The sequence below is a fragment of the Apis dorsata genome, unplaced genomic scaffold, assembly GCF_000469605.1.
Source record: "Apis dorsata unplaced genomic scaffold, Apis dorsata 1.3 scaffold_256, whole genome shotgun sequence".
Lineage (NCBI taxonomy): Eukaryota > Metazoa > Arthropoda > Insecta > Hymenoptera > Apidae > Apis > Apis dorsata.
The window spans coordinates 1,381,716-1,407,701 of record NW_006263534.1 but is presented as its reverse complement, the minus strand read 5'-3'; the positions used below and the strand labels follow the sequence as shown (position 1 = coordinate 1,407,701).

The window sequence follows — 25,986 nt, the reverse complement described above, 5'->3', positions numbered from 1 at the left end:
TTTATATATATATATATATATATATATATATATATATATATGTGTATCAACAGTGCCCTTAGGTTGAGAAGCATAATGCTAAACAACCTTACATAAGCTGTGAATTAATTAATTTTCCCACACAGAGTGGACTGTTCCAAAATATATAAATTTGAATCAGCCGTCTATTGTGGGATTATATGGTCTCTCTATAACATTGTAAAATATTAAAGAAAACATAGAATCATAATATCTAAATTATTAACATAAATATAAATATAATAAAAATTTCTCAAATATAAATATTACTATGAGTATGAATTATGAAATATGAATATAATAAAAAATGAATTTAAAAAAAGATTATATGAAATAAAATTTCTTATTGTATTGTTTTAAACAAAAATCACTGCTTTTTTTAATTTTAAGAAATATAGAATATTATTAATGCTATTATACTATTAATTATAAAAAACAACATTATTAATTATAATTACACTAAATTATTTAATTAAATCTATAATAAACTATATATAATTTTAATAATGCAAAATAATTTTAATAAAGTGAAAATAATTTTCATATTAATTATTTATTTTTATTTAAGTTTCATTTTTTCTGAATTTAATTCAATGAAAACATGAAAAGCATTAAAAGAAAGCATAAAAAGAAACTATATGCAAATATGATAAGAAGCAACAAAGATAACTTATATAGAAATCTATATAAAGAAGATTAATGGATCTAAACATCAAATGATAAGCCTGCAGTAATCACCTATAATGAGCGTGGGTGCTAGAGTAGAAGTAGGTGGAGGATGAGCAGTGACTGGTGAAGACTGAATTGCTGGTCTGAAGGCAAACACCATGCCATGGCGGCCCCCTTGAGGCCTACCTGGTACATGTCCTATTATGCAAAGTAATTATTTTGATTGTTGTAAAATATGTACTAAAACTTTTAATTGTTTTTCCATTTTCTCAAATAAATATCTATCAAAAAGGAAAAATTAATATTATAATTTCTATATAAAACAAATCAAAATATATTTAAATATATATTATTAATCAAAATATATATATATATATAAATATATAATATTAATCAAAATATATATTTTTTAAACTTAATACATTATGCATAAATAGAAATCATTTTTTACTTTCTAATTTATCAGTTTTTAAAAAAATAAATATAAATGGTGTGCCTTCTAGCATTCTAAGAAAAATAATTGACTAAATATAAAATTTTATTAGAAATTCGTAAAATTATTAGTATTTTTTTCTTTGTTTAAATCATCAAATTTATTACATATATTTAAAATAATAATATAATTACCTTGTTGATTAAGTTGGGCTACTGCAGCAGGCAATGTTGTAGATACTGCAACTGGAGCAACATTGATTCCAGAAATTTTTACTTCTGTACATTGATTCACAGGAACTATTGTAGAAACAGTAGTTGTAGTTGGTGTTAATGGAATTTCTGATATTGCTGGCAGTGGGGCTGTTAAATCTTCATCATCATCATCTGGATCTAATCTATGTTGCCGTAAAAAATGCAAGTATTGAGGTGTTGGAGGTTTCTTTCTCCATGTTTGAAAATCCATCATATTGCCTCCAGCATGTAGAAAGAATAGTTCTGATGCATTTTCAGCATATTTTTCTCTTATTGCACGCATTCTTTTCATTTTATGTTCCATAATTCTTCTTCTATAACCCATTGTATCATCAGCAATCATAGTAGATTTTTCAGTGGAATCTGCTAACTTCAATTTCTTCCTTGCAGGTGGTGACTGCAATGAAGCTTGAGAAGTTGGTGCAACAAACATATTTCTAATAGAAGTACGAACAAGTTTTGGAGATGTTGCTAAAACAACTTTAGGTGAACTTTGACGGGTAGGAGATGTGAGAGGTGAACTACTGACACCTGCAACTCCCACACTACTTGCACGTGGTGGTGTACCACTAATATTAACAATTCTACTAATATTAACACCAATTTGTTGAATATTTGCATTTGTTGATGCATTACTTGGAATAACCTGTGATTAAAAAAATAATTATTTAATTTATATTCATTAAAAAATTTAGATATTTATTATAGGTATTATAGATAATTATAGATATTTACCTGTGTAAGACCAGGAACCTGTGAAGTAATAACAAATTGTTGTCCAGCACCTGTAGTAAGAACATTGAGTCCTTGAGCAGTAGCAAGAACTTGTTGCAGATTAACTGTTTGCTGAGTTGTGCTTCCATTGCTTCCTCCACCCCCATTAAGGGGCGGTAAAATAGGTGCAGTCTGCTTATCACTCATTACACATTACACTATTAAAACAAATTACTGATAAATATTATTAAATTATATAAATATTATTAAAAAGATAAAAATTATTTTAATTCTATATGAAATAATTTTTAATAAAAAAATAAAATAAATACATATTAGAATTTTTTCAATATTGACAATGCATATATCATTTAAATATAATTTTAAACATACCATAAAAATTTTTATTTATCATAGTTCAAATTTAAATTTAAGTTATTTATAATTAAATTTTGAAAAACCTAAAATAATAAATATTTATACTTTTTATAATAAAAAGAATGATTAAATATTGTTTTTTTTTAATTTTGATCATAAAATAATAAAAATTATATAAATATTTTTTTATATCTTATATTTATCAAAAGAATTTTTAAAAACCTTTTTCTTTAAATTAAATTAATATAAAAAAAACTATTTTAGATTAAAAAAAAAAACAAATGAAAACAAACAAAAGGAGCAAATTAAAAATTAAAAAAATTGAAAAATAATTTCAATTTGTCAATTGTATGCAATATTATATTAAACTGCACATTTTTTTGACAATTATATGTTTATTTCATATTAAAAAAATATACATATAAAATTAATAATTAAAGAAAAACATATATAAAAAATAAGAAATTAAAGCTTCACAGATTGGTAATAAGTTTATTTTTCAATTACTTAAAATATATGAATAATTTATTATCGAATTTTAGGTCAAATATATACATTTCAACCTTATTCTAAGTAAAATAATTTCAATGAATCAAAATGAGAATGTTAATTGATTTGTAAAAAAAGCGCCGAAATCAAAATTTCTCCGTTCACAACTGATACACCACATTGGAATTTATAAAACATGCGTATTGCGCAAAAGAAAAAATATCCTTCAAAATATAACAGCATGAACTTTAAAAATGTATCTACAATCAACTGAATAGTGAAACGAACAATGTCATTTAGAATATCAAAAGATTGCAACGAATATGCAAACGTCCAATATATCAAGCATTCAGGGCGTTCAAGTCTTCTTATTAGAAAAATGTCAATTTATCTTAATCTAATAATAATAATTGTTACACCAGTCTATTAGTTAAACTTTTTGATGATAAAAAACAAGTTTTTCGATCTTTTGAAGTGTTTCGCTTTCCGAAAGAATACATTTTTCACAATTGCGTCAGTGGAGCCTCGCGGCGATACAAAGGAAATTTTTCGTCCGCCATGTTGGCGTTGGTCTGATAGGAGGGCGGACTTACCATACTGTAATCACAAAATTCTGCAATGTAGGTGAGCCATCCACGAAAATAATTATTACACTCGTGATCGACGAGCATTAAATTGTAATTAGGTACTTCACGTAATATACAGTGCATGAGCTATATCTAATATTTTACAGAACATTGTCGCTCGACTCGCTCAAGGACGCACACACTTCTAAACATGGCGACGGTTCCCGACAAATTTCGACCGCGACCAGATCGTGAGCTGCTTGCTACTTCACGTTTACACAAGCCACGGAGAGATGCCGCTTCAACTGAGTGCTGAATCTGCGATTGGTCAAATGTAACCGGATACTTGGCAACGTGGCAGTATTAAACGTTCCTGATTGGTTACTGGTAAAAATATTAAAAGGACTTGTTTTCCGACTAACAAATCAAATCAGCAACTATTATTTCTGAATGTAGATATACATTTTACAAAATCTATTGTTATATGTATTGCTAATATATGAAAATTATTAATAAAAGAGTATTACAGTTTATTTCTTTATGATAAGAATTTAATGTATAAAAAACATTATTGAGATAAATAAAATAGTTTAATGAAATTATTTGCAAAATAATTAATCTTTTACGAGGTATTCATAAAATAAATATTTTTATATAATTTAATATTGAAATTAAAAGATTTTATAAAAATAAATTATTATTTTTCTTCCATAATGATTTTATATAATGGTATATACGATCGACAAATATAGGCATACATTACATACAGTATTACATCACTTTACATTCCTGGGATCGCCGTTATCCAAATATTTCGATCCAATTTATAGTCAAAATAAATTAATACCATGAAACTATATATATGTATCTATTTTCATATATCTTTTTCATTTAATTAACTATGCATCACGTGTTTATAAAATTAGATGTTTTTCATTTTTTTTAATTATAATTATTATTTGTAAAATTAATTAATTAATTAAAATAATTTTCTATGTAAAAAATAAATTTTTTTTATTCAATAAACTTATCTTTCAATAAATTGTTATTTTAAATAAAAAAAAATTTTTTATTTAATGTTTTATATATTTTTTATAAAGTAAATTTATAAGAATATTAGAATATATTCTAAATTTTGATATTTTATAATTGATGTAATATGGTTGCCGCGTTACATACACTTAAAGATACCACGTGCTACTCACAATTGTTATAATCGTTAATATTAAAAATATAAGCAAGTATAAGTTCAAAAAAGGAGATTTTTACTTACATTTTTGTTGATCTTCATTTTGTATCTTCTTATATTTATGAATTTGTGTATTTTCTAACCAAAATCAAAGAAATATTTATCTATATATTGAACACATGCGCAATTTCTCGTAATACAACGTATGTTAGACACATTTTTAAATGTAATGATAAAGTCCCAATAAGTTTTCACAAAGTAAATCATAATTATATATAGAATATATCGTATATGAATCATAATTAAATAAAAAGTGAAATTTAAATACATTTGAGTTCATAATCTTTTTTTCTGATTCTACTTGATTCTACTATGTTTAACGAAGTACCTGTTTGTGATACGTACAATCGTAAGAATGACGCTGAGGTCATTTCGATACTCAACGCATCATCTTTTGAGTACCACCGTTATATTTACATTGATCTACGTAGTATACGCGATAATAATTTGAAACTTACTACTACTAATAAATAGAAAAAGATAAAAATTTTATTAAATTAATATAGAATAAATGTAAATTTTTATATAAATATTTTAAAATTAAATTATTTTTTTTTCATAATTATTAATTATCTGCACTGTTAATCATAAATTTATAAAAGATTGATTATTATATTATTATATTGATTAAGCTAGTTTTAATTTTCCGGAAATTTATTAATTTTAATTATTAGTTAATTTTAAAAATAATAGATAAAGAAAGTAATGGAATTGAAAAAGTATGATATATAATAAATAAAGTGTGACTAGAATATCAATTATCATAAATATGACTAAACTAAATACAGCTATAAATTCGAAATTATCAAGCATCGTAATAGAACAATTACAACATAAACATATTTGTACTGTTATACAATTTATAGATGAAGATTCTGAAAAATTAGCATCTTTTACAGGATTGTCATTAAAGGTATATATACATATATAGATTTATTATTAAGAAAAAATATAAATGAAAATTTTAAAATTAAATATATTATATAAAAAATTTTTGCAAAATGTTAATTGCAAGATTAAATAGGTTAATAATTTATAGGACATAATTGAAATTAAGCGAAATATTTGTAAAAAGTATGGAGGTCTACTTAAAAATGCTTTTCAATTATTTGAAATAGAAGAAAAAAATATAATTTCTACAAACTTATCAAGGTATATAAATATGTTAAATATGAATATTCAGAATTCAAAATTAATGTTAAATTTAATTGATTAGTTTAGATAATTTATTAAAAGGTGGTTTATATTGTGGTCAAATATATGAAATATGTGGTTTATCTGCAAGTGGAAAAACACAATTATGTTTTTCAATTGCAATTAATATTGCACTTAAATCCAATAATCTTGTAAGATATATTGATACAAAAAGAGATTTTTGTGGTTCAAGAATAGAACAAATTTTATTAAAGAAAAATTATAATAAGCAGGTATGTATATATTTTATAATACTATAATAATAATTTAATAAGTAAAATGAAATTGCTAAGCAAAATATATTTTTATTTTAATTCTAGGTTATAAATGAAACTATGGAACGTATCAAAGTATGTTGTGTATATAATATACATCAATTACTTAAAGTTTTACATTGGTTATCAATTAATTTAAAAGAAGAAAGTGAAGAATGCCGTACAAGAATTATAATTATTGATTCTTTACCAGCACTAATTTTTAAATTTTCTAAAGATCATAAAACAACAATTATCTTAAATCATCTAGCAAATATTTGTCATTTTATTGCTAAAGAATTTAATTTGTCAATTATTAGTGTTAATTTAATTAGTCAATGGAATAATATTAATGAAGAAGGAACAAGTGCAAGTTCAAATGAAAATATTAATGATATTCTAATTAATCCTACTTTAGGAAAATATTGGGCACATGTTCCTAATACAAGATTATTATTAGAAAAACAGGAACTTGGAAACAGAAAAATTTCAATTTGGAATAGTTTTCAATTAGAAGCAGATCTTGCATGCACTTTAATTATAAATGATTCTGGTGTTTCATGTTCATAATATTAAGTAGATAAGGATTTTTTATTATTTTCATTTTTAAAAATTGTACAACAGTATAAATATAAATAAATATTCAAATATATTATATGCTATATGAATTTTGTTATTTATAAGATATTCAATTAATGTTATCTATAATAAATTATCTATAATATCTATAAATAAAATTAATTAATTTTAATGTTATTTTAATCTTATTTGATCATTGAAATTTTATTATTGATTAATATAGTATATAAATATAATAAAATTATACTAAAATTCTATTATAATTCTATAAAAAGTTTATGTTTACCGCTAATTTCAAAAATATAAGAATATCGTCAATAACTTCCGGTGACGTAAGTATTGCAGTGTTGCCATATTTTTATATAATGTGAACAGTAGCATAACAGTTTATAATGGTTATATTAGATTAGAGTGTTTGTTAGAGTATATTGTTAATTAATTGGTAAGAACGATGGCTTCCTTGGTTGCAGATTATGGAACTTCCTCAAGCTCAGAAAGTAATAGCGATGATATTTCGGATGATGCCGATAACACGTAAGCTTTCACTATCACAAGCATGTTTCTCTATTGTTTGTTTTCTTCTTTTGTATAATTATAATTCCTTTAAAATCACAGAAATTTAAACTTTTAAAATGAATTATTATTACTACATCTTTAACATTATATTTTGCACAAAGGTATGTTTCTTTTTTTATAAAACAAATAGCTTTATATATTTTCATCTATATTTATGAAATAAAAATTAAAAAAGATATATTTATTCCATAAATCTTATGTTCTACAATATTAATCTATGCTATTATTTTTATTCTAATATTATTTTATTTTATTAAATAAAATATATAATATTTTTCATTTCTACATATACATTTTTCATTATTAATGTGATTTATATATTTACATATATGATTTTTCATATATAAGAATATTTAATCACAGTTGATACTTACACATCAAATTGAATTTGTTCTTTGTAATCTGATATTGCCTAACTCTTAGTTTTAAGGAAGAGGAAGAAGAAGAAGATGATGATGAGGAAGAAGAAAATAATGAAAACAATGAAATATGTAAAACAGCTTCCAAAGAAAAACTTCCATTACCAACTCCAGATTTTAATGGCATACCTACAATGAAAACTTCAGTCTTCTCAAATCCATTTGTTGAAGCAGAAAAAGCAAAAAGTGCAATACTTGAAAAACATGTGAAAATGACTCCAACTCTTGATGATACAAAAATGATAAATGGTAAAAAAATTTGTTGGAATTATAGGAAAGGTAGATGCCGGTTTGGACATAATTGTACTTTTGCACATGATTCTGATTTACATCGTACAGCAACTGAATTAGAAACAATTAGAACACCACAAGAAACAATTATTTGTCAAACTCCTTATAATGGTCAAGTTTCTATTAATGATGATGATGAAATAGATCAAGAAAATAATCAAATGAATAGGCGTAAGAAGAGGCCAGGATTAAGTCAATCTTTAATACCAAGCAAGAAAGTTTTAAAAATGTACAAAGCACAACAAGCTAAAGCTATTAGTAGGTAAATGTAATTATATCAAATATATATAAGTAATATTAACATATAATTAGCTGCTCTGAAATAGAAACAACTTATAACTTTTAAAACTCAAATGAATTCATACAAATGGAATTGATTATAAGCTGCATAAAAAATAATAATCAAAAAGAATTAAAATGCTTTATAAACAAAAGAGCAAACTAAAAAATTAATCATTTCTTTATATATGAATAAAAAAATTAAAAAAATAAATAAATAAAATGAAATGAAAATATATGCTTCCAAATAAAATTTTGCAAAGAACAATATATATGCAGATTATGCCTATTTCAAAATTCATGAAAGTTTCAAGATTATTTAATATTCAATATTTCTAAAAAAAGTGTTCGTTATGTATATAAAAAATAGAATTTAATTGTATAATTAATACTTCCAGGGACCTGTATAAGTGAATCATAATTCATTATGTCTTGCATGCAAATAGTTTTATAAATATATTTCTATTTATACTTGGTATTCGTAACTTGCCCATGAAAAACAAAACATGTCTTCTTATATTTTGTTATGTAATTTAATTATATGTCTATATATCTCTTTTTAAAAAGAGACCATTATTTAAAAGTTTTCTTTTATCAGAATTCTGAAGAATTTATAAATAGTAAGAAATAAATATTCTACCTAAATATTATATAAAATATCATTACAGCTTTAATAAAATTTTTAGATACTGTTTAATGTACAGAATAAAAATTATCCATATAAAAGTGATGTGTATGTAAAAAAAGAATTATATAAGTTATGTACAATATTGTTAATATTTTTTCTTGATAAGTATTTAATATTTAATTTAGGTATCAATAATTATGCAATTATAACAATGATATATGAAAAAAGAAAAAAACAATTACGCTTCCACTATGCATTATTTTTTACATAATGTTATAAGATATAAAATAGGACTTTATAATTCTATAATTCATGGAAAATGGAAATATAAATGTTTATTAATTTTGATTTCATCAATGAAATATTATATAATTTCTGCCTTTAAATTTTTCCATTTAAATATTTTTATTAAAATTTTTTATGTTCTTGTATATTATAGAAATGTATATTTTATATACATTTTAAATTTCATTAAATATATATAAAATTGATATGTATGAAATATCTAACTCGTTTCTTTAAAATTTAATTTTGATAGATTAATATCATTGTCATAAATAATTAGGATTTCAATTTGGTAAATATATTATGAAAGTTATTAAAAATAAAATAAAAATAAAAATATTTGCAAAAGAATTAGAAATATTTTATATTTTGTTTAGATAATTTTTTATTTAATAAGTTCTTTTTAAAATAATTTGTAAAAAGAACTATACATTTGCATTCAAAGATTTGATATTCTAGAATAGATAATTCTTAAAAATAAATAGATAACTTTAAAAATTTAACAATAAAACTGTTAAGAAAAGTGTATAGAATCATGTGAAAATTACTTCAATTAAAAAATATAATTTTTCAAAAAAAAAAAGAGTTTTATTTGCTAAAATGATTTTATATGCATCAATTTAATAAATATATANAAAAAAAAAATGAATTTATTAATCTAAAAAGCAAATGTAAAATTCGAAAAATATTATATTTTATAAGTTTTTCTTTTTATTAGTACTAAGTTTATGAAAAAATGTTTTAAAAGTAACAATAAATTTCAATGATCAAGAAATTATTGATTTTTATATTTTTCCTAATACCATATGAAAATGCAAGTTTTAATCTGAAAATAAAATTTTCTAATAATCTAATAAATCTTTTGATTAACATTTAATTATTTAATTATTTATAAGCAAAGAGGAAAAGGAATTCTCAAAATACAGAAAATGATAGGCACATGACATTTTATTACGATATTACATGAATACAATATGAATTCAGATCAATTATGTATGGTATAAGTGCATTGATAACTGATTATTGCATCTTCCATCGAAAATATATATTTATATATCATTCTTTTTTTTTTTTACTTCTGCGACTAAACATCTCACAGGCACTTTGTCTCTAAATAATAGTAAAATTTGTGATAAATGTTTCTATGTAAAATAAGCATATATATATAGTATATATATAACCATCACAGTTTATGTTCATTAAGTTATGTTCAATAATGAAACAATTTTTACTGTTAAATTAAATAATAAGCGTTTAATAATGAATTTAAAATTAATGTTCTTTATAATCTTATAATAATCTTCTTTATAAAGACTACAACTCAAAAATTGATATTATTATTTAACCCAACAGCATTTCCAATAGATAAAGAATTTTGAATTTAAAATAAATCTTTATGGAAACACCTGTTAAGTATGTTTGACAAAATTCTTATCATAACTATAATACATAACTCTGACAATACTGTAGAACAGTATAATCGTTAAACCATACTTTTCTTGATTACTTGTTGATATTTTCATTAAAAGATAAGTAAAATATTAGATTTATACTGACATTTTATATCAGACTACTAATAATAATTTACTTAAAATTCATATCTGTTTATAATATGGACAACATTTTTTGTTTTCTACACTACAATTTATAAACTTAAATTTTTTCATATTTTAGTGCAGAATATTATTTTTCTATTAAGATAATATTAAACATTTCTAAAGGAAAGTATTCATACAGATCGTATGTTCTTAAATAATTACATAGCTTAATATTTATTTATTGTATATTCCGTGTTACGTGTATTTTGTATCAGAATTATTTATAGTAATTTTCTTAAATAAAAAGATACTACAATACTCTAGATAAAATAATGAAATAGTGATGAAAAGTGAAATGAAATGATTTAAATGTAAAAATGCTTAGTATATTAATCAATATCACTTGTTAAACAGATCGGTAAAAAATAAGTTACAGTCGAATTATTAAATACATTTCACACAGTATCTTTAAAATATGCACACAAGATTAATTAGAAAAGAGGTATTATAGTTTATAAATTTACCATCATTTATAAGTTTTAGAATCGAAATTTTGGATCGAATTAAGTCAGTGCCAATAAAATATTTAATTTTCTTTTTAAATTATTTAAGTAATTTGGTTTTTTATCATTGTCTAACACAATCAATTCGAAATTATCTTTGTTATATCTCTTTATACTCTTTTATTTTTAGAATCATCGTTCAATATAGTAGTAGAACTACTAGATTCTTGACTATTACTTTTTATTTTGCTATTTCGTTCGACAAATGTCATATTACTATTCGTAACATCGTGAACGCCATTTTGTACGCCATTTACAACTTTATCTATACCATTAACTCTATAATGATCAACTCCGCTTATTTTTTTTTTACTCGATGAAGGACAAATATTTTTAATTTCTGTCGATCCAGATTCTCCCAAGCCTGCAAGGGCGTAATCTATGCAAAGATTAAGAGACTGATTTATACAAAAATCATTTATACAAAAAAGAATGTATCGAATAATTTTCTTTATGCATATTATTCCTTATGCATATATTTTTATCATTAAAAAAATCTATATAATTTAATAATTATACATATCTATAAGCTAATAAGAAAATATATTCTATACATACCATGTAAATTATGGCAATATTTATTGGTATTGTTCCATTCTTCTCGTAGACTAAGATTGAACATGCTGTAATCTGGATTTCCAGTGACTTCTTTTTCGATTGTCAGGAACTGTGGTAATATATTCTTAAGTTCATCTCCTGATAATGCTGTGTACGTTTCAAGCAGCATCAATCCTCGACATCTATAATCATGTTAAATATGATATATAATAATAAATTATTTTACTACATAATGTATAGCATTTTTTAATTCTGACCTTGGATGAGCGGGTTCTCTATATATATCTAATTGGAAATACTGATTGTTGATGAGGAAACAACGTCGACGTTTGAAAATGGTGAAATGTGAATCATCGCGTTGAGCGAGCATGTTCAAATAATCTCGATGAGTCAGTTGTGTTTTAACTTCAATCACTTGGCCACACATTTTTGGACGTCGAATCGTATGAATATAAGACCAGTGACCTGTCAATTTAAATTTATTTATAATATGACATGACATTATTGATATAAATAACATTAATATTAAAAAAGTCATATAATAATTATATTTGTTTGCACACCTTTTTGGCCACGTTTACGAAGACGAGCTTGCATCTTCGGATTGTTACTTTGGAGGTAGTTATGGACAACATCAAAGTCCTGAAACGGTGGAAACTCAGAGTCTGGTGGCAAAGGATCTTTGACAAGAAACTTGACTTTTCTGCTACTCGCTCGTAATCTATCTCCAGTATCGATACCCAGTTTTTGGCACACACATTCGATCATACGACAGATCTTTGTCTCAAAATCCTGCGAATTGTCTATTACATCGAAGTAAGGATGTCCGACCCAGGCGGCGGCTGCTTTGTAATCGAGTTCCCGAGCTAATTCGACACCTTCCGATCGACATGCATGTTCTTCCGTCGAATAAAATTCTTCCGCACCATTTGCCGCTGAAACCATGTGGATGATTTGATTATATCTATTGTCTCGAAGTTCGACACTATTCCATCCGTTCGAAGCCATCAGTAATTCCCACTTATCCTTTGAAATAACTAAATTGAATAAGACAAAAATTAATTTTAAAATTTAATTATAAAAAAAGGAAAATAAAAATTTATAATTTGCTCACATGCAGAAGCATCCATGGCACCACGATCACAGATAATAAGACAATTTCTTGTACAGCTGTCACCTAGCTGGAAGAACGTATTCTCTATCTGTATCATCGTACGTAAAAGATTCTCTTGAAATTTAAATCCTGAAACAAATCAAGATAAATTATGCCTAAAATATTAAATCATTTAATATACAACAAATAAAACTATTTTTGATGTTTTCTTTATCCTACAAATCAACTTTTACGCATGAAACTATCTCATTGATCACATCTAGCTGTATACTTTTTTCGCGTTCACAATTATTGCATAATAGCAAACTATGAATTATTTTGAATATACGCATTAATTTATTGTTGTGTAAGTGATCACGTATATATTAATATTTCTTTCAGAGAATCACTATATATAACGCTGTTACAAGCATAAGGAGATGATTAATATAAATTTTAAATAAAATAAATAATTAAAAAATAATTTTTATATTTTAAATATGTATAAATATGTGTATATATATATATATATATGTATATATATGTATGTTTTGCCTCTTTCTCGATATTATTGTAATATTGCAATTAAAACAAATCTTAGATATAAATATAAACGTATTAAAATTAATTGAAACGTATTAAAATTATCGTAATAATTCACGCGATAATATCTATTTTGAATAGTATTTGAAAGATAAATATATCATGAAAAAATAAAAATTAAAATTTATTTCATTAAGAAAATTTTTTAATTTTTAATCTTTTTATTTAACAATTTGAAGAGATTTAAACAAAGTTCATTTTCATCTATAATTACTTAAAATTACCTAATTTTCATATGTCTTATAAAGATAATTTTTTTTATTAAAATATGTGATATTTAATGATATATTTATTTCTTGCATAAAAAATAACACATAATAGAATAACTCTTTTTAATATTGAACATAAAATATCGGTAAAATTATGTCCAATTTTATTTTAATACAAATGGACATTTTATATATCGTATGATGATTTTTATAAATAATATCTAATTTATACATATCATCATATCTCACATCCCGATTCAATGTCATATTGATTCAAATGAATATTCAATTTTACACGCTTATGAAATATATCCTCTTTTTAGTTTTTAAAATTCTTTGAATAAAATCCTCTATTAAAAGAATATTTTATGCGTATATCGTTAGACAATCGTCTGCGTACTCGGGTCAGAGAGATGATATATATATTCCAGACAATCTATGTGCTCGAGTCTTTGTCACGATACGATACTCGGATCGTTGAAAAAAAAAAAATCCAATTAATGGAATGGTCAATTTCGTCTAGTGGCCTCAATGAAATTCAGCAATAATTCCCAATGATTGACATTTTTGTTATCAAATCGCAATCGGATTCAACATTTTTCGGTATTGCCAACATGAATACGATATCCTTGCGGTATTCTGCGACAAAGAACAGCCGTTCCGATAATATATTAAGTACGTAGAAACGTCTTTACGATTTTACAGATGAACAATGATAAGTATCATGAATGTTGTGTTCAGAGATGCGATTAATAACATTGAACATTCTAGCAACGAATGATTGCATATTTACATTACGGTTGATGCACTTCTGAAAGTTGAATTAAGAGCAAGGAGAATCGAGAGGCATATTACAAGGTTTACAAGAAATCAATTCAATTCCAATAATCAATTCTCATTCCAATCTGAAAAATCTTTTTTCTTTGTAAATTTTCCTCATAGGTGCATATCATCGATCGAAGGTTATCGATCGCTGTATACACAAAAGCATGATCGAAATATAGAGATATAGAATTAGCGAATGATTGAAAGTATATATAAATGTGCAATAAAAATGATCATGTCTAATGTATCAAGTGTAACAGGATGACATCATTCGATGAATCGCACAGGCAGATTTCTAGCAGCAGAGATCGATTCGAATAGCTCTAAGGCGTTTGGACGATTAGCCTCTTTTATTTTCGATATTATATTGCGTGCAGAGATTATCACTTTTTAAGGAAGAAAAAAAAAAAAAATTAAGTAAAAAATAAAAAAATATTTAAAAAAAAAAAACTGATCAAGTTTATTCTCTGAAAAATTCTTAAAATCATAATGACATTTTTGTAAATATAATATCCTATAATAAATTCTTAAAACTATTAATGTTTAATTTGTCAAGAATCAAATGATTAACTATCATAACGTTGATCAATTTAGTTTTAATAATTGTTTTTTTAATTACATGAAATGGAAAAAAATTTCACGATCACAAAGAGAAAGAAGAGAACTTACAACATTGTAAGTAAAAAGGAGAAACGTAATTCGGAAGCGTATAATCTCTGTGATTTTCATATTTTCTTAGTGAAAATAAAAAATAGAGGCTGTTCCTCGTTAGAATCGCCTTCAAAAGGGATGACTTTCTAAAACTCACCCTCACCAGAGTCAACTTCCAAGACCTCCGGCCATCTCGCTTCGTCTTTGTCCGATCTGTTCCTGTAATATCGCTGTGAGGACTTCGTAATCGAAGGACGCGACCCGGATCCCTTTGCTAGAACCAACCGACCTTGAAGACACTTTCAGTTCGGTAAACCTTTGTGTCATGTATTCCCCCCTGTCACGGATTTTCTTTTTTCTTATGCGCAGTTTAATTAAATCGTTCTAGAACGATTTTCATCGTTACGTTAGTCGCGATTTTATAACCTGTCCCTCTTTTTATCATCGTTTGTCATCGAAATTGCTTGCACGCTAACTCGTCCTGTCTCCGCGTGTTACGAGGCCTATCGATTCCCCTTGCAATTAATATCTTTCAATAAATTTCCACTGGTTCCACAAACGAGGTACGAATATCGAAAAACGATCAGAATATTTTATTTGAAAAATTTTGATGAAAACAATGAATTTGTTAATAGATGAAATTAGTATACGTGTATAAACATAAAGCAATATCAAAAAATTTTAAAACACCAAAAAAGAACAAGAATTCATTATTTCTGCATTTAATAATTTGGTATTTTGGTAAGCACGACAACATAAAATTATCTATCATCGTTGAATTATAATCCAATTTGTTATTTGAATGATTTTATATATTTATTTAATAAACAACAAGTTAAAGCAATTTTCAAAGAATAAAGTTGAGGTTTGAAATTGAGAAACGAAATCTACACGACAACTCACTGCACTAACAAACATATGGTTTCAACAAAAACTTCTGAAAACAAAACTATCACATGGCAGTGTGCAAGTTTTATTTCTTTTTTCACGTCAACGAAAAAGGATACAAGCCGGATCGAGCATTTCTCGACGATCTTTTTACAACAAAGAATTTCTATTACGATTCTCTATAATTCGCATAAATTCCAAAACATTCGAAATATTTCGTAATTCTATCAATAAAATTGGACAACTTAAAGATTAACTATCATATTTAATAATTGAGCCAATTGCGTTTATCACTATAAAATGATTTACGCTCTCGGTTAATAAAAGTTTTTATGTAATTTTCTCGAATATAGTACATATAGAGAAATCTATAAATGGAATATGGAATTGAAATAAACAATTCGTAAATAGATTTTTAGCGATTGCGTAAATTGATTTGACCTATTCTAATTGGCAATATCTTATCCTAACTGGAAAACTTGTCAATTATAACCAGTTATTATTTTTCAAGTTTAATCTTTGGATAGAATCATGATTCATTATTTAGCTACAATGTTAAATTCAATGATAATAAAATAATGAAATCGTATTTGCACCATATATATTTGTATAATATTAATTGTATTAATATTTTGTAAATTTAACTTTATTTTTGCTGTTTAATTGCTTTTCATGATCTAATTATGGATAAAAATATTGATCTTTGTATTTTATCAATACATATATTTTTACGCACATAAAATGATTATTCTTATTTGCAATTACGTCTTATATAAAAATAGGTATAGGAAGAAATAGATTAACCAATGAACGAAATTCTTTGATAATTAAAATATATATATTCCAAATAATTAATTAGAAAATAGAAAAAACCGAATAATTAAACCATTGAAATTTTTATTATATTTCATACAAAAAAAAAATGTATATTATGCTTGACTAAATATAATGTATTATATATAATGTATTATAATGTATAGTAAGAATTTTGCAATCGCTAAAATTGTATTCCATAAAATTTAAAAATGAAAAAAAAAAAAATAATCGAACTTTTTAATTCGAATAATCGAAGTTTTTCTATTGTCTTAACTCATCACGATTTAAAAATAGAAGAAAATGTTGCTCTTGGATAAATTGTTTTAAATTCATGACTCGTTTCATCGTTTTTCTCGGTGCACTTGTTTAATCATCGTGGCAGACTAAACACTTTTGCAAGGATCCGGCTTGAAATATAATTTAATTTCTACGTTACTTTTTTATCTGTATGCGGTATTTGACGTTTCGAAAACTAACACGGAGAAGAGTAAATTCAACATCGTATTTCCTGAAGCACGACCCTTTCACTTGACCTCTTTCAACTCTCACCTTCTACGAATCTTTGAATTTTCTTCGTAAAAAAAGATTCAAAAAACGATTAATAAATAATATTTTCTGTATTATCCGAAAAATATATTTTTCGATACGATAATTTATCGTTTTTGTAATAAAAAAAAAAGGGAATAGCAATATCTTAATGAAAAAATCTTAATGAACAAATTTATTTCGAAAAAGAGAAAAAAAAGAAGCAATGAAACTAACGACTTTGTCTAGACAAAGTCATTATTGGCACATAGCCAAGTAATTATATACGTAGAGTAACGACGATAAAGAGGATCCAACAATCAAATGCATACATTAAATATAAATTTATTAATAATCGATGTTTGGTATAAAATAACTTATTACGAAGTGTCTATCGATGAATTGAAGGATGTATATATAAGGCATACTCATCACAACCGACCTACATTAATTAATGAATATTTTATCGTACATAGATAACGGTAAAGAACGATAAATTCTAGTCACTTCATTATCACAAATATATTATGGCGGTTTTTATAAACTTCGTTGAAAGAAATCTTTAAACGAAATATATGTTCTCTGGAATAAATGCAGTCAATCATAATAAAAATCGATTATCAATGTCACTTGGATTATGCGTATACGTATATAATAAAGGAGAAGCCAAAAAGAGGATTTAATTACAGGAAGCCCGATTGTAGCATTTCAAGGTCGCGGATTAGAGCTGATAAATACTTTTATATAAGTAGAGATACGAGCAAAGGAGTACAAGGAAGATATGTTTTTACAGATATACAAAGAATTATTAATGATTTAAAATACAATTTTCTACGCGGAATTTGCATCAAGAATCTGGCCATCGTTGTTGGACTGCGACTAGTTACATTAAACAATTTAACAATCGTGTTTTCGTGTCAAATAATCTGTTGGAAATTTCGAAAACTATGAAACTGGTATTTTACTCTTAGATATAGGATGAGGTAATGAATCTGGCAAGAAATCGGGGATGATATATCACGAATTACACGTTTCATAATATATATAACATAACGTAGATAGATTGAATCAATAGCGATAATAAAGAATAACAAATTTCAAATGAGATAAGTTACAGATATATTGCATAGTTTCAATGAAATTTTTGATCTCAATTTTCTGTTACATAATTGTAATACGTGTGATGTATTATTATCTTATGGTCTCAATCTAATCTTCTATCTAGGATGTGTAAATAAAATGGAAAATTTGCACGAATCGATGAAAATTTCTCGGTAGATCTCGGGTTAAGTGGTGAACAAACGATCATTTTGTTTTCCAAATATTTTTACTGCTATCGAACGAACAGATATCGTTTATCTACCAGGATAATTTGTTGAATTTATTTAAAAGATAGCAAACATTTCAATGTTCGATTACGTTACGATGAAGCTGCCGATGAAAGTAGAACATCGAGAGAAGAAATGAAAAAAAGAAAAAAGAAATATTTTTGTTATTTTTGGCGTTATTTCAAGAATATATACTAGTCAATTGTGCGTAGCTACTAGGTAATTCTATGATAAACGTTATAAGAGATTTTTTTTACGAAAATTCGTTATGATAATCGTAACCTATAAATCACTATGATAATGTAATTAAGTACATTATGTAACGAGGATATAACTATCCTTCTTACATAAAAGCGTTCTAACGGAATGTACTTCGGATACCGATCATTGAATTTATTAGTTTTGATTCTAATATTACTTTATACTGTGATTAGTCATGTATGATTAATCCAGATAATGAGTTACTGGCAAGCAGAAAGGGTTTAACGATGACCTATCGAAGAAAAGTACGCCACCCAGAATGGAATATTGAAAGAGTATCTATATTATATATATTTATAAAATAATTATGCAAAATCAACATTTTAAAAAAGTAATTTTGAATATTTATATGTTATGAAACCATAAAAATTCAAATATTTATGTTTTGTCAACGACGAGACAACGAATATTCAGAATGAATTGATAATTAGGTCCACTCGAAATGAAATATTAGTTTAATTATTTGTGATAAATTTCTGTGGTCAAGTTAACGACAAATATTTTTTTACGTCTAATAAAATTAAAAAAAGATTTTTAAAAGATTCTAAGAAAAACTTCTTAGAAGATTTTAAAAGACTTCGAATTTCGTTTTATCGTCAAACAGAAATCGATCTCCTTTTTTTCTCGTTTTATTATTATTATTATTATTATTTCAATCGATTACCAATTAAATAATGAATATAATATGCGGATCATTTTATATCATTTATACGAGTTAATCGTTCCAAAACACCGTGCGCGTCTCGTGACTCGATCGCGTTGACCACTTGAAGCGAGAATCTTGGCAAGTTGCCGGTTTCGATTTTACGCAATCGTCGATGTTATACACCGACCATTCTTCTTTAGTCCACCCGCAACCAACTGTACGGATTCTTCTTCTCTTTAATGCGCGCGATATCTTTTTCTTTTTTCTTCTACGTTTCCATACGTTTTCATGTTTTTAAAATAAAATTGTTTTTCTCGTTGCGTCGTTTCATCCTTTTCAACGTTTTACCTGTATTTGACAGAAGTACGTTGATAGAGTGTGATGCAGAATGACGTAACATTGCGTAATTTGATATAAATTCACGTTACAAAAAAAAGATACATTTATTTGAATGATTGATCATCATTGATTATTATATACGACTTTGACTATTACATACTATTTGCATATTATTATTCAAATTAAAAATATCTTTTTTTTATTATTCAATTACGAATTTTTCCGATGCCGAGAAACTACGTAGCTCCGTTCTTATCTCGTTTCCAGTATTTTATACGAGAAATACTCATGTAGGTTTGTTCTATAAAGCTTTAAAACTTTATTCGAGTTTGCGATGGCATTTAAAATATTATCTCAATTTCTGAATTATCGTATTGACGTATATCTATTTGAAATTTCGTCCAAAGACAATTCGGATATTTTATCGTTGAAGGACAAATATCGTTGAGGACAGGTGACAAATATGAACAATTTAAGTTTGTTATTGAAAGTGATTTCGGATTGATAAAAAGTTTTGATGACGGTCGATGCATACACAATGATATCTACATTTAAACGGCGGCAAGGGGTAAAATGTGAGGAGTGTATGAGAAGTGCTCGCGCGGACCAACGATCGATACTGCTCTGACATTGTGTCTCTCCTCAAACTTGCGTATCAACTACACCATAATCGCGAGACAATCTTGTTCTGTTTTCTAATTTTCATTAAAAAATGTTATTAACTTCGATATTTGTCGTAAAAACAATTCATTATGGTTAGAAACATTTTATAAGAAAAAGCTGTGAATATTTATTTTTTTAATTCCTTAAACGGTTATTCCATATATGTTCATCAGATATTATATTGTTTTCAAATTATGAACTTTTTATAACATTCAAAACATTCAAATTTCTTTAAAATTATAATTTAATTAATTAAAATGAGCAATATATAAAAAAGAATAATATAATAATAGAAAATTTGTTATTACGAGAATTTATACAACTATGCAGTATATCTTCAATGATGAATCATAACGATTAAGAGATTAACTAGGAATTAATTTAAATCTTTAATTTAATCAGTCAATATTTTAGATTTGTCTGTAAAAGTTAAGAAATAAACTGAACCTTAGATATATTGAGAAAATATGAAGTTTGCCCATTGATTATGGCGTAAAACATTGCATATTTAAATTTCATAAAAAAAAGTTGGATTTGAATTATAAAGTTATAATTTGATAAAAAAAAAAATGGATACAGATGAGTTTTCGTTGGCGAAGATAAGCGCGCAGACATAATAAAAGCGGTGAAATATAAATTTTGCAGTTGGGTAATATTTTTCTTCTTGTAGAAGACTCGTAAACGTTTTGTTGCGAGTGTTTTTTTATCAGTGTCGTAAACTCGAGCCAAGGCACACATAGTAGCGGAATTCCAGGAAAGGGAAAGCATGGATAACGCATAGTACATGAAACACGGATTTAAAATGCGGCGGTAGGTTAAACCGGATACGCGTATTCGAAACGGATGCGAGACTAAAGCTAGAGAAGAATGGTAGAAAATGAAAAGTTGAAGTGAACTTACCCTCTTCAGCGTTCAGGTCTGAATACTTTACGCCGCCGCTGAAATGGAAAAAGTAGAGGAAAGATGAAACTATTGATAAACTAAAGTATGATAGATAAAGAACTTTTGGAAGAGTATCGATCTTTTTTTTTCTTTGACTCAAAAAAACAATATAATGTATGTGAAAGAAAATTGTCTGTTTGTTTATCGGGTATGATAATTCATATTGTTAAAAACTTCGCATGTGACGATACTCTCACGTGTTTCGTTTTTTTTCTTCTTCTTTTTTTTTTTTTGACTCCCAACAACAATATATTGTATGCGAGATTAAATTGTCTGTTTGTTTATCGGGTATGATAATTCATATTTTTAAAAACTTTGCATGTGGCGGTTCTCTCACGTGTTTCGTTTTTTTTCTTCTTCTTTTTTTTTTTTTTTTTAAGTTTATTATCGACATGCTAATCTCGACGCTAAAATAGACTTCGTGCACAATGCACGTATTCGTCGAATAAGTGGTTCTCGTGATACATGCGCAGCGTTCTTTCGAATCAATTGATTTTACACTTGATGATTCATCGTTTGTCACAATCAGGATATAATTTTATGCAACTTCTATAAGCTCTGGTTCCGATCGCTGACAAAGGATGTTGAAGTATACCGTACTCCAATGTTTTCTTTCGTCGCTGATAAAATCGCAAATCGTTTCTATGCTATCACCATTGTTACGTCTTATTAGTACGATTCTATGTCTCAATCGATAATTCTATGACTAGACAGCGAAAGGTAACGGAATAAGCTCGAAACGAAAATTTAAACGTATGAATTAAAGCGATTCTTTGTGAGTTGGAAACCGAGTCCGTTTCTATCAATATCTGAAAATGATAAAAGAACGCAATTTTGTGAATTCTTTTAATTTGTAAGATTGAAAGAAACGATGGGGAATCTCCAAACGATTTCCAAGCATATTTGAGTAGCTTCGAATTCATACCAAAAACTTTCGTTTTTTGGCTGTATCTGTTCTTTCTACTGAACATATTTATAAATTTGTTATCGTGTAATTGCATACCTGAGCAGCACGGTCGCTGTCTCGGGAACACGGAACACCTGAAAAAGAAGACAACCAGCGCTCTATCGAATCCAAATCGAAGGGTTATAACCAAAATCAGTTCGTATATTCAGTTCATTTTTTTTTTATTTTCATTATATTCATTTTAATCGATCACGAACGAAATTTTAATTATTTCGAAATATTGTATTAAGGCAAACGATTTCGAGAAGATAAATAAAATATTTTTTAACAAATTTTAAAGGTAAAAACAAATTGTGTGCATATAAAATCATATACAGTAATCCTTTTGTTAGATAAAACTTACGAAAACTTACAAAGACAAAATTATGAAGACTACAAGATTAGACAAAAATAACAAAATGAAATAAATGGATTTGCTTATATAATATAGTCTAATTATCTTATTGTTCGACGAATTTTCTTATTAATGGGAGAGTACTCAATTGTTTGGCGTGTTTGTTTTATTTAAATCAAATTTTTAGTCAAAGGCTCACGTAGGAATAACTTATGAGACATTTTTTTTGTAAAAAAGTGTCACCTTTCTATTTATAAAAAAAAAAAGCGAAATAAAAAACAGAGCGGAACATGCCTACCTTCCATCCTAAGTTTTCAAAGAATGTGCATAGCCGTGCCTGTCCAGTTGTTTTGCCGCCGCAAGGTCCTGAAACACAAAAATGAAAAAATTCTTAAGCCATCTCATTTCTTTTTTTTTATCTTTCAACTTGGGATTTCGGTTAATTATTCGAAAATGAGAAAATGCTTGAAAAGAAATAAATGATTAAAAGAAAGCAAAATTTTTTGTTTGAATATATATTGATTACATCATTAGATTTAATAACGTAAAACAAATGGTATAAAAGACATATCTATATCTAAACGTAGAGGATGTAAGAAGGTACGTGGTGGCATGAAAGTACGGATTATTCTTGTCATACGAAAGCAAAACGAAAAGGTTATGACGTCGCTAACCTTGACTTCCGCGATACCGCATGGCTATTGAACTCGAGTAGCGTAAATAGAAATGTCTTTGATGCGATCAGCATCCCAAATAATGAAATCAGATTGCAACAAATCCAGTGCAAATTTCTATCTCTTTAAATCGAATTAATCTCTTTAAATCATTCTAATTATAAAATTAAAAAAAAAAAAAAAATGAAAAATAAAAAACTATAGATTTTAACAAACTTAAAAATTTTCATCAATATATATGAATAAAAATATTGTTTTTTGACATGTTTGAACATATTTATTATTTTTATTATACTTTGAATAACGCTGACGGATGAAATGATTCGCGATTGAAAAATATTTCTTGAAACATTTAAGATGTATATATTAATATATTTCAAGTGATCGACCATCCATGCGCCATTAGCCAGCTGCATGCTCATTGATTCGTAATTGGTTTGAATTGTCACACGTTGACATGAACACGATTTCATTAATATCGTGAATTGTGAGAATTTCTTTGCTAGAAATCTTCGAGATCCAACCATCTACACATAAATTTGCAATAGAATTTTTGGCTTCTAGAAATCAATTTTTGAAAATATCAAATGTAAATTGAAAATTTCAAAAAAGATTACTTACATACGAAATGTAAATTATTATAACATGAATATCTATGAATATTGTTTTATTATAAATATAAATTGTATATTTATGTACATGTATTGTAATTTGTCAGAATTTATTATACAATTTATTAAAATTTATTAAATATTTATTATACAAAAAAATATATTATAACTATTATATTTGATATATATATAATTAATAGAATAATATTTCTGAAAAAAAATCGATTGGTATCCAAGATATAATTGAATATTATTACAATCAATTGTAAAAGTAATTGTAAAGGTTAATAGTGTTTATATTGGCATGAATGTTCGATTCGAGGCTATCGAAGGATAGATCATTGATTACTAGGATCTTTCTTTAATAATTCTAGAACAATCGTTTTATTTATGACATCAAATTCACTTTGCTTAATTGATCTATTTATATATAAGATTTTTTATAGAAATTGAAATTGATCCATTGAGTTCTACTTAATTTTCGAATGCAAATTGGAATGTATATATCAGAAAAATAAATTTTAATGTATCATATTGTCATGATGTCATGCTATGATTTGAAAAATCATGTTTTCGATTTAAATTTAAACACGTCAATAATGTTAAAATAGTTATGTTTCATTCTATAACATTTCGAGTTATTTCATTTTATTTGCGTTATCCATCTTAAAATAAATTACACGTTGCTAAGTTTTACAAGGTTAAAAATTTTATGTGAATAATAAATAAATCTTTTAAATTTATTCGTAAATGATGAATAATGAATAATGATTTTATTCGAATTTAAGTGTGTATTTATAAAATTTTTATAGAAAGAAAATTCAAATGATTGTGATCATATAGTCATATATATGAATAATTTTTTATAAATGATTATAAAAAAAATGAATTTAAATATATATATGTAAATTCAAAGTAAAACGATACAATTCGTGTTTCATTCAGGAATTCAATCAATATTTTCACACCACTGATAAGCACGTAAAGCATCCTACATGTAAAATGACTGTCACAGCGGAAAGAAGTTATTTTTCGTTCATTTGTGTGTAAAAATGAAATTTGATAAGCAAAAAATACGAATTGATTAAAACAGTTATAAAGCTGTTGGAACACGTGGTTTACATCGATGTATATGTATAGATCGCTCCTTCCAAGATATTTTTCCAACAAATATCGCAAATAATCGAAAATACGAAAATTGAAAATGTATGTGGAAGTAATATTTATTTTATCGAATAAATGTTTTGTAAAGTAAACGATACATGAAATATATGATAATGAATTTTTTATTAGTTAAAAAAAAAAATAACATACCTCCAGTGAGCACCAATTTGTATAGACGTTTCTGCTCCATATTAAATAAATGTTTAAAAACTCTTTTTTGCTGATCAAATCTACGAAGTGTTTCGAGTCGATGTCGATGTATGGATGGAGATAGATTCTTCGTCTGGCACGTGAATGGTGTCTACAGTTACAACGAATACTACATGAACACTTCACCGTTCATTTCGATATACTGCGGAGTTAGATATGTCGAAGACATGAGAATAAAGTGATGATATCTTTACACAGAAAAACAGTAAACTACCACTTGAGAGAGCAGACGTCTGCCTCAAAATGAAGCGGTCTGCATCTGCGGGTTGGTTAATCGGCTTATACTATTCTCTTCTGTGTGTA

General features: G+C 25.9%; 4 protein-coding genes and 1 long non-coding RNA gene across 13 annotated transcripts in view; 3 read left to right on the top strand and 2 right to left on the bottom strand.

Annotated features, from left to right (window-relative positions):
• The window catches only part of LOC102679373 (helicase domino-like), a 21,593-nt gene extending 16,480 nt beyond the window's left edge, over window positions 1-5,113 (bottom strand). Inside the window, exons 1-4 of one of the 6 annotated variants that reach the window (XM_031510718.1) lie at window positions 4,795-5,113; window positions 2,110-2,306; window positions 1,315-2,020; window positions 757-885 (exon numbers count right to left, since the gene is read on the bottom strand). In XM_031510718.1, coding sequence (XP_031366578.1) covers window positions 757-885; window positions 1,315-2,020; window positions 2,110-2,295 — 1,021 coding nt within the window. In that variant the 5' untranslated portion in view covers window positions 2,296-2,306; window positions 4,795-5,113. Of the gene's footprint in view, window positions 1-756; window positions 886-1,314; window positions 2,021-2,109; window positions 2,323-3,548; window positions 4,005-4,794 lie in introns of those variants that run through there. The other 5 variants (XM_006616280.2, XM_031510717.1, XM_006616278.2 and 2 more) reach the window with 5 other exon arrangements.
• On the top strand, window positions 1-11,147 carry LOC116185701. The gene is made up of 2 exons (XR_004150578.1): window positions 1-41; window positions 10,445-11,147. It is a non-coding gene; the product is annotated as an uncharacterized LOC116185701 (long non-coding RNA).
• On the top strand, window positions 5,459-6,940 carry LOC102679250 (DNA repair protein RAD51 homolog 4). Its single transcript, XM_006616277.2, has 4 exons — window positions 5,459-5,683; window positions 5,810-5,922; window positions 5,987-6,197; window positions 6,285-6,940. The coding sequence occupies exons 1-4, from the start codon at window positions 5,540-5,542 to the stop codon at window positions 6,786-6,788; spliced, it is 972 nt and encodes a 323-aa protein (XP_006616340.1). The 5' UTR covers window positions 5,459-5,539; the 3' UTR covers window positions 6,789-6,940.
• LOC102679111 (yemanuclein) lies at window positions 7,131-8,367 on the top strand. 2 transcript variants are annotated; one of them, XM_031510720.1, is made up of 3 exons: window positions 7,131-7,331; window positions 7,797-8,041; window positions 8,132-8,367. In XM_031510720.1, exons 1-3 carry the CDS (start codon window positions 7,249-7,251, stop codon window positions 8,347-8,349), a joined length of 546 nt encoding a protein of 181 aa, XP_031366580.1. In that variant the 5' UTR covers window positions 7,131-7,248; the 3' UTR covers window positions 8,350-8,367. The 2 variants fall into 2 exon arrangements, with proteins under 2 accessions (XP_031366580.1, XP_006616339.1); XM_006616276.2 differs by having other exon boundaries at window positions 7,797-8,367.
• LOC102678718 (TRPL translocation defect protein 14) lies at window positions 11,057-25,986 on the bottom strand. Of its 3 annotated transcripts, XM_006616272.2 has the most exons (10): window positions 25,624-25,976; window positions 23,323-23,390; window positions 22,727-22,764; window positions 21,682-21,719; window positions 15,473-15,589; window positions 13,049-13,177; window positions 12,498-12,971; window positions 12,192-12,399; window positions 11,935-12,116; window positions 11,057-11,755 (listed from the first exon to the last, which is right to left on the bottom strand). In XM_006616272.2, exons 1-10 carry the CDS (start codon window positions 25,661-25,663, stop codon window positions 11,487-11,489), a joined length of 1,563 nt encoding a protein of 520 aa, XP_006616335.1. In that variant the 5' UTR covers window positions 25,664-25,976; the 3' UTR covers window positions 11,057-11,486. The 3 variants fall into 3 exon arrangements, with proteins under 3 accessions (XP_006616335.1, XP_006616338.1, XP_031366579.1); XM_006616275.2 differs by lacking the exon at window positions 15,473-15,589 and having other exon boundaries at window positions 25,624-25,986; XM_031510719.1 differs by lacking the exons at window positions 15,473-15,589; window positions 21,682-21,719; window positions 22,727-22,764 and having other exon boundaries at window positions 25,624-25,957.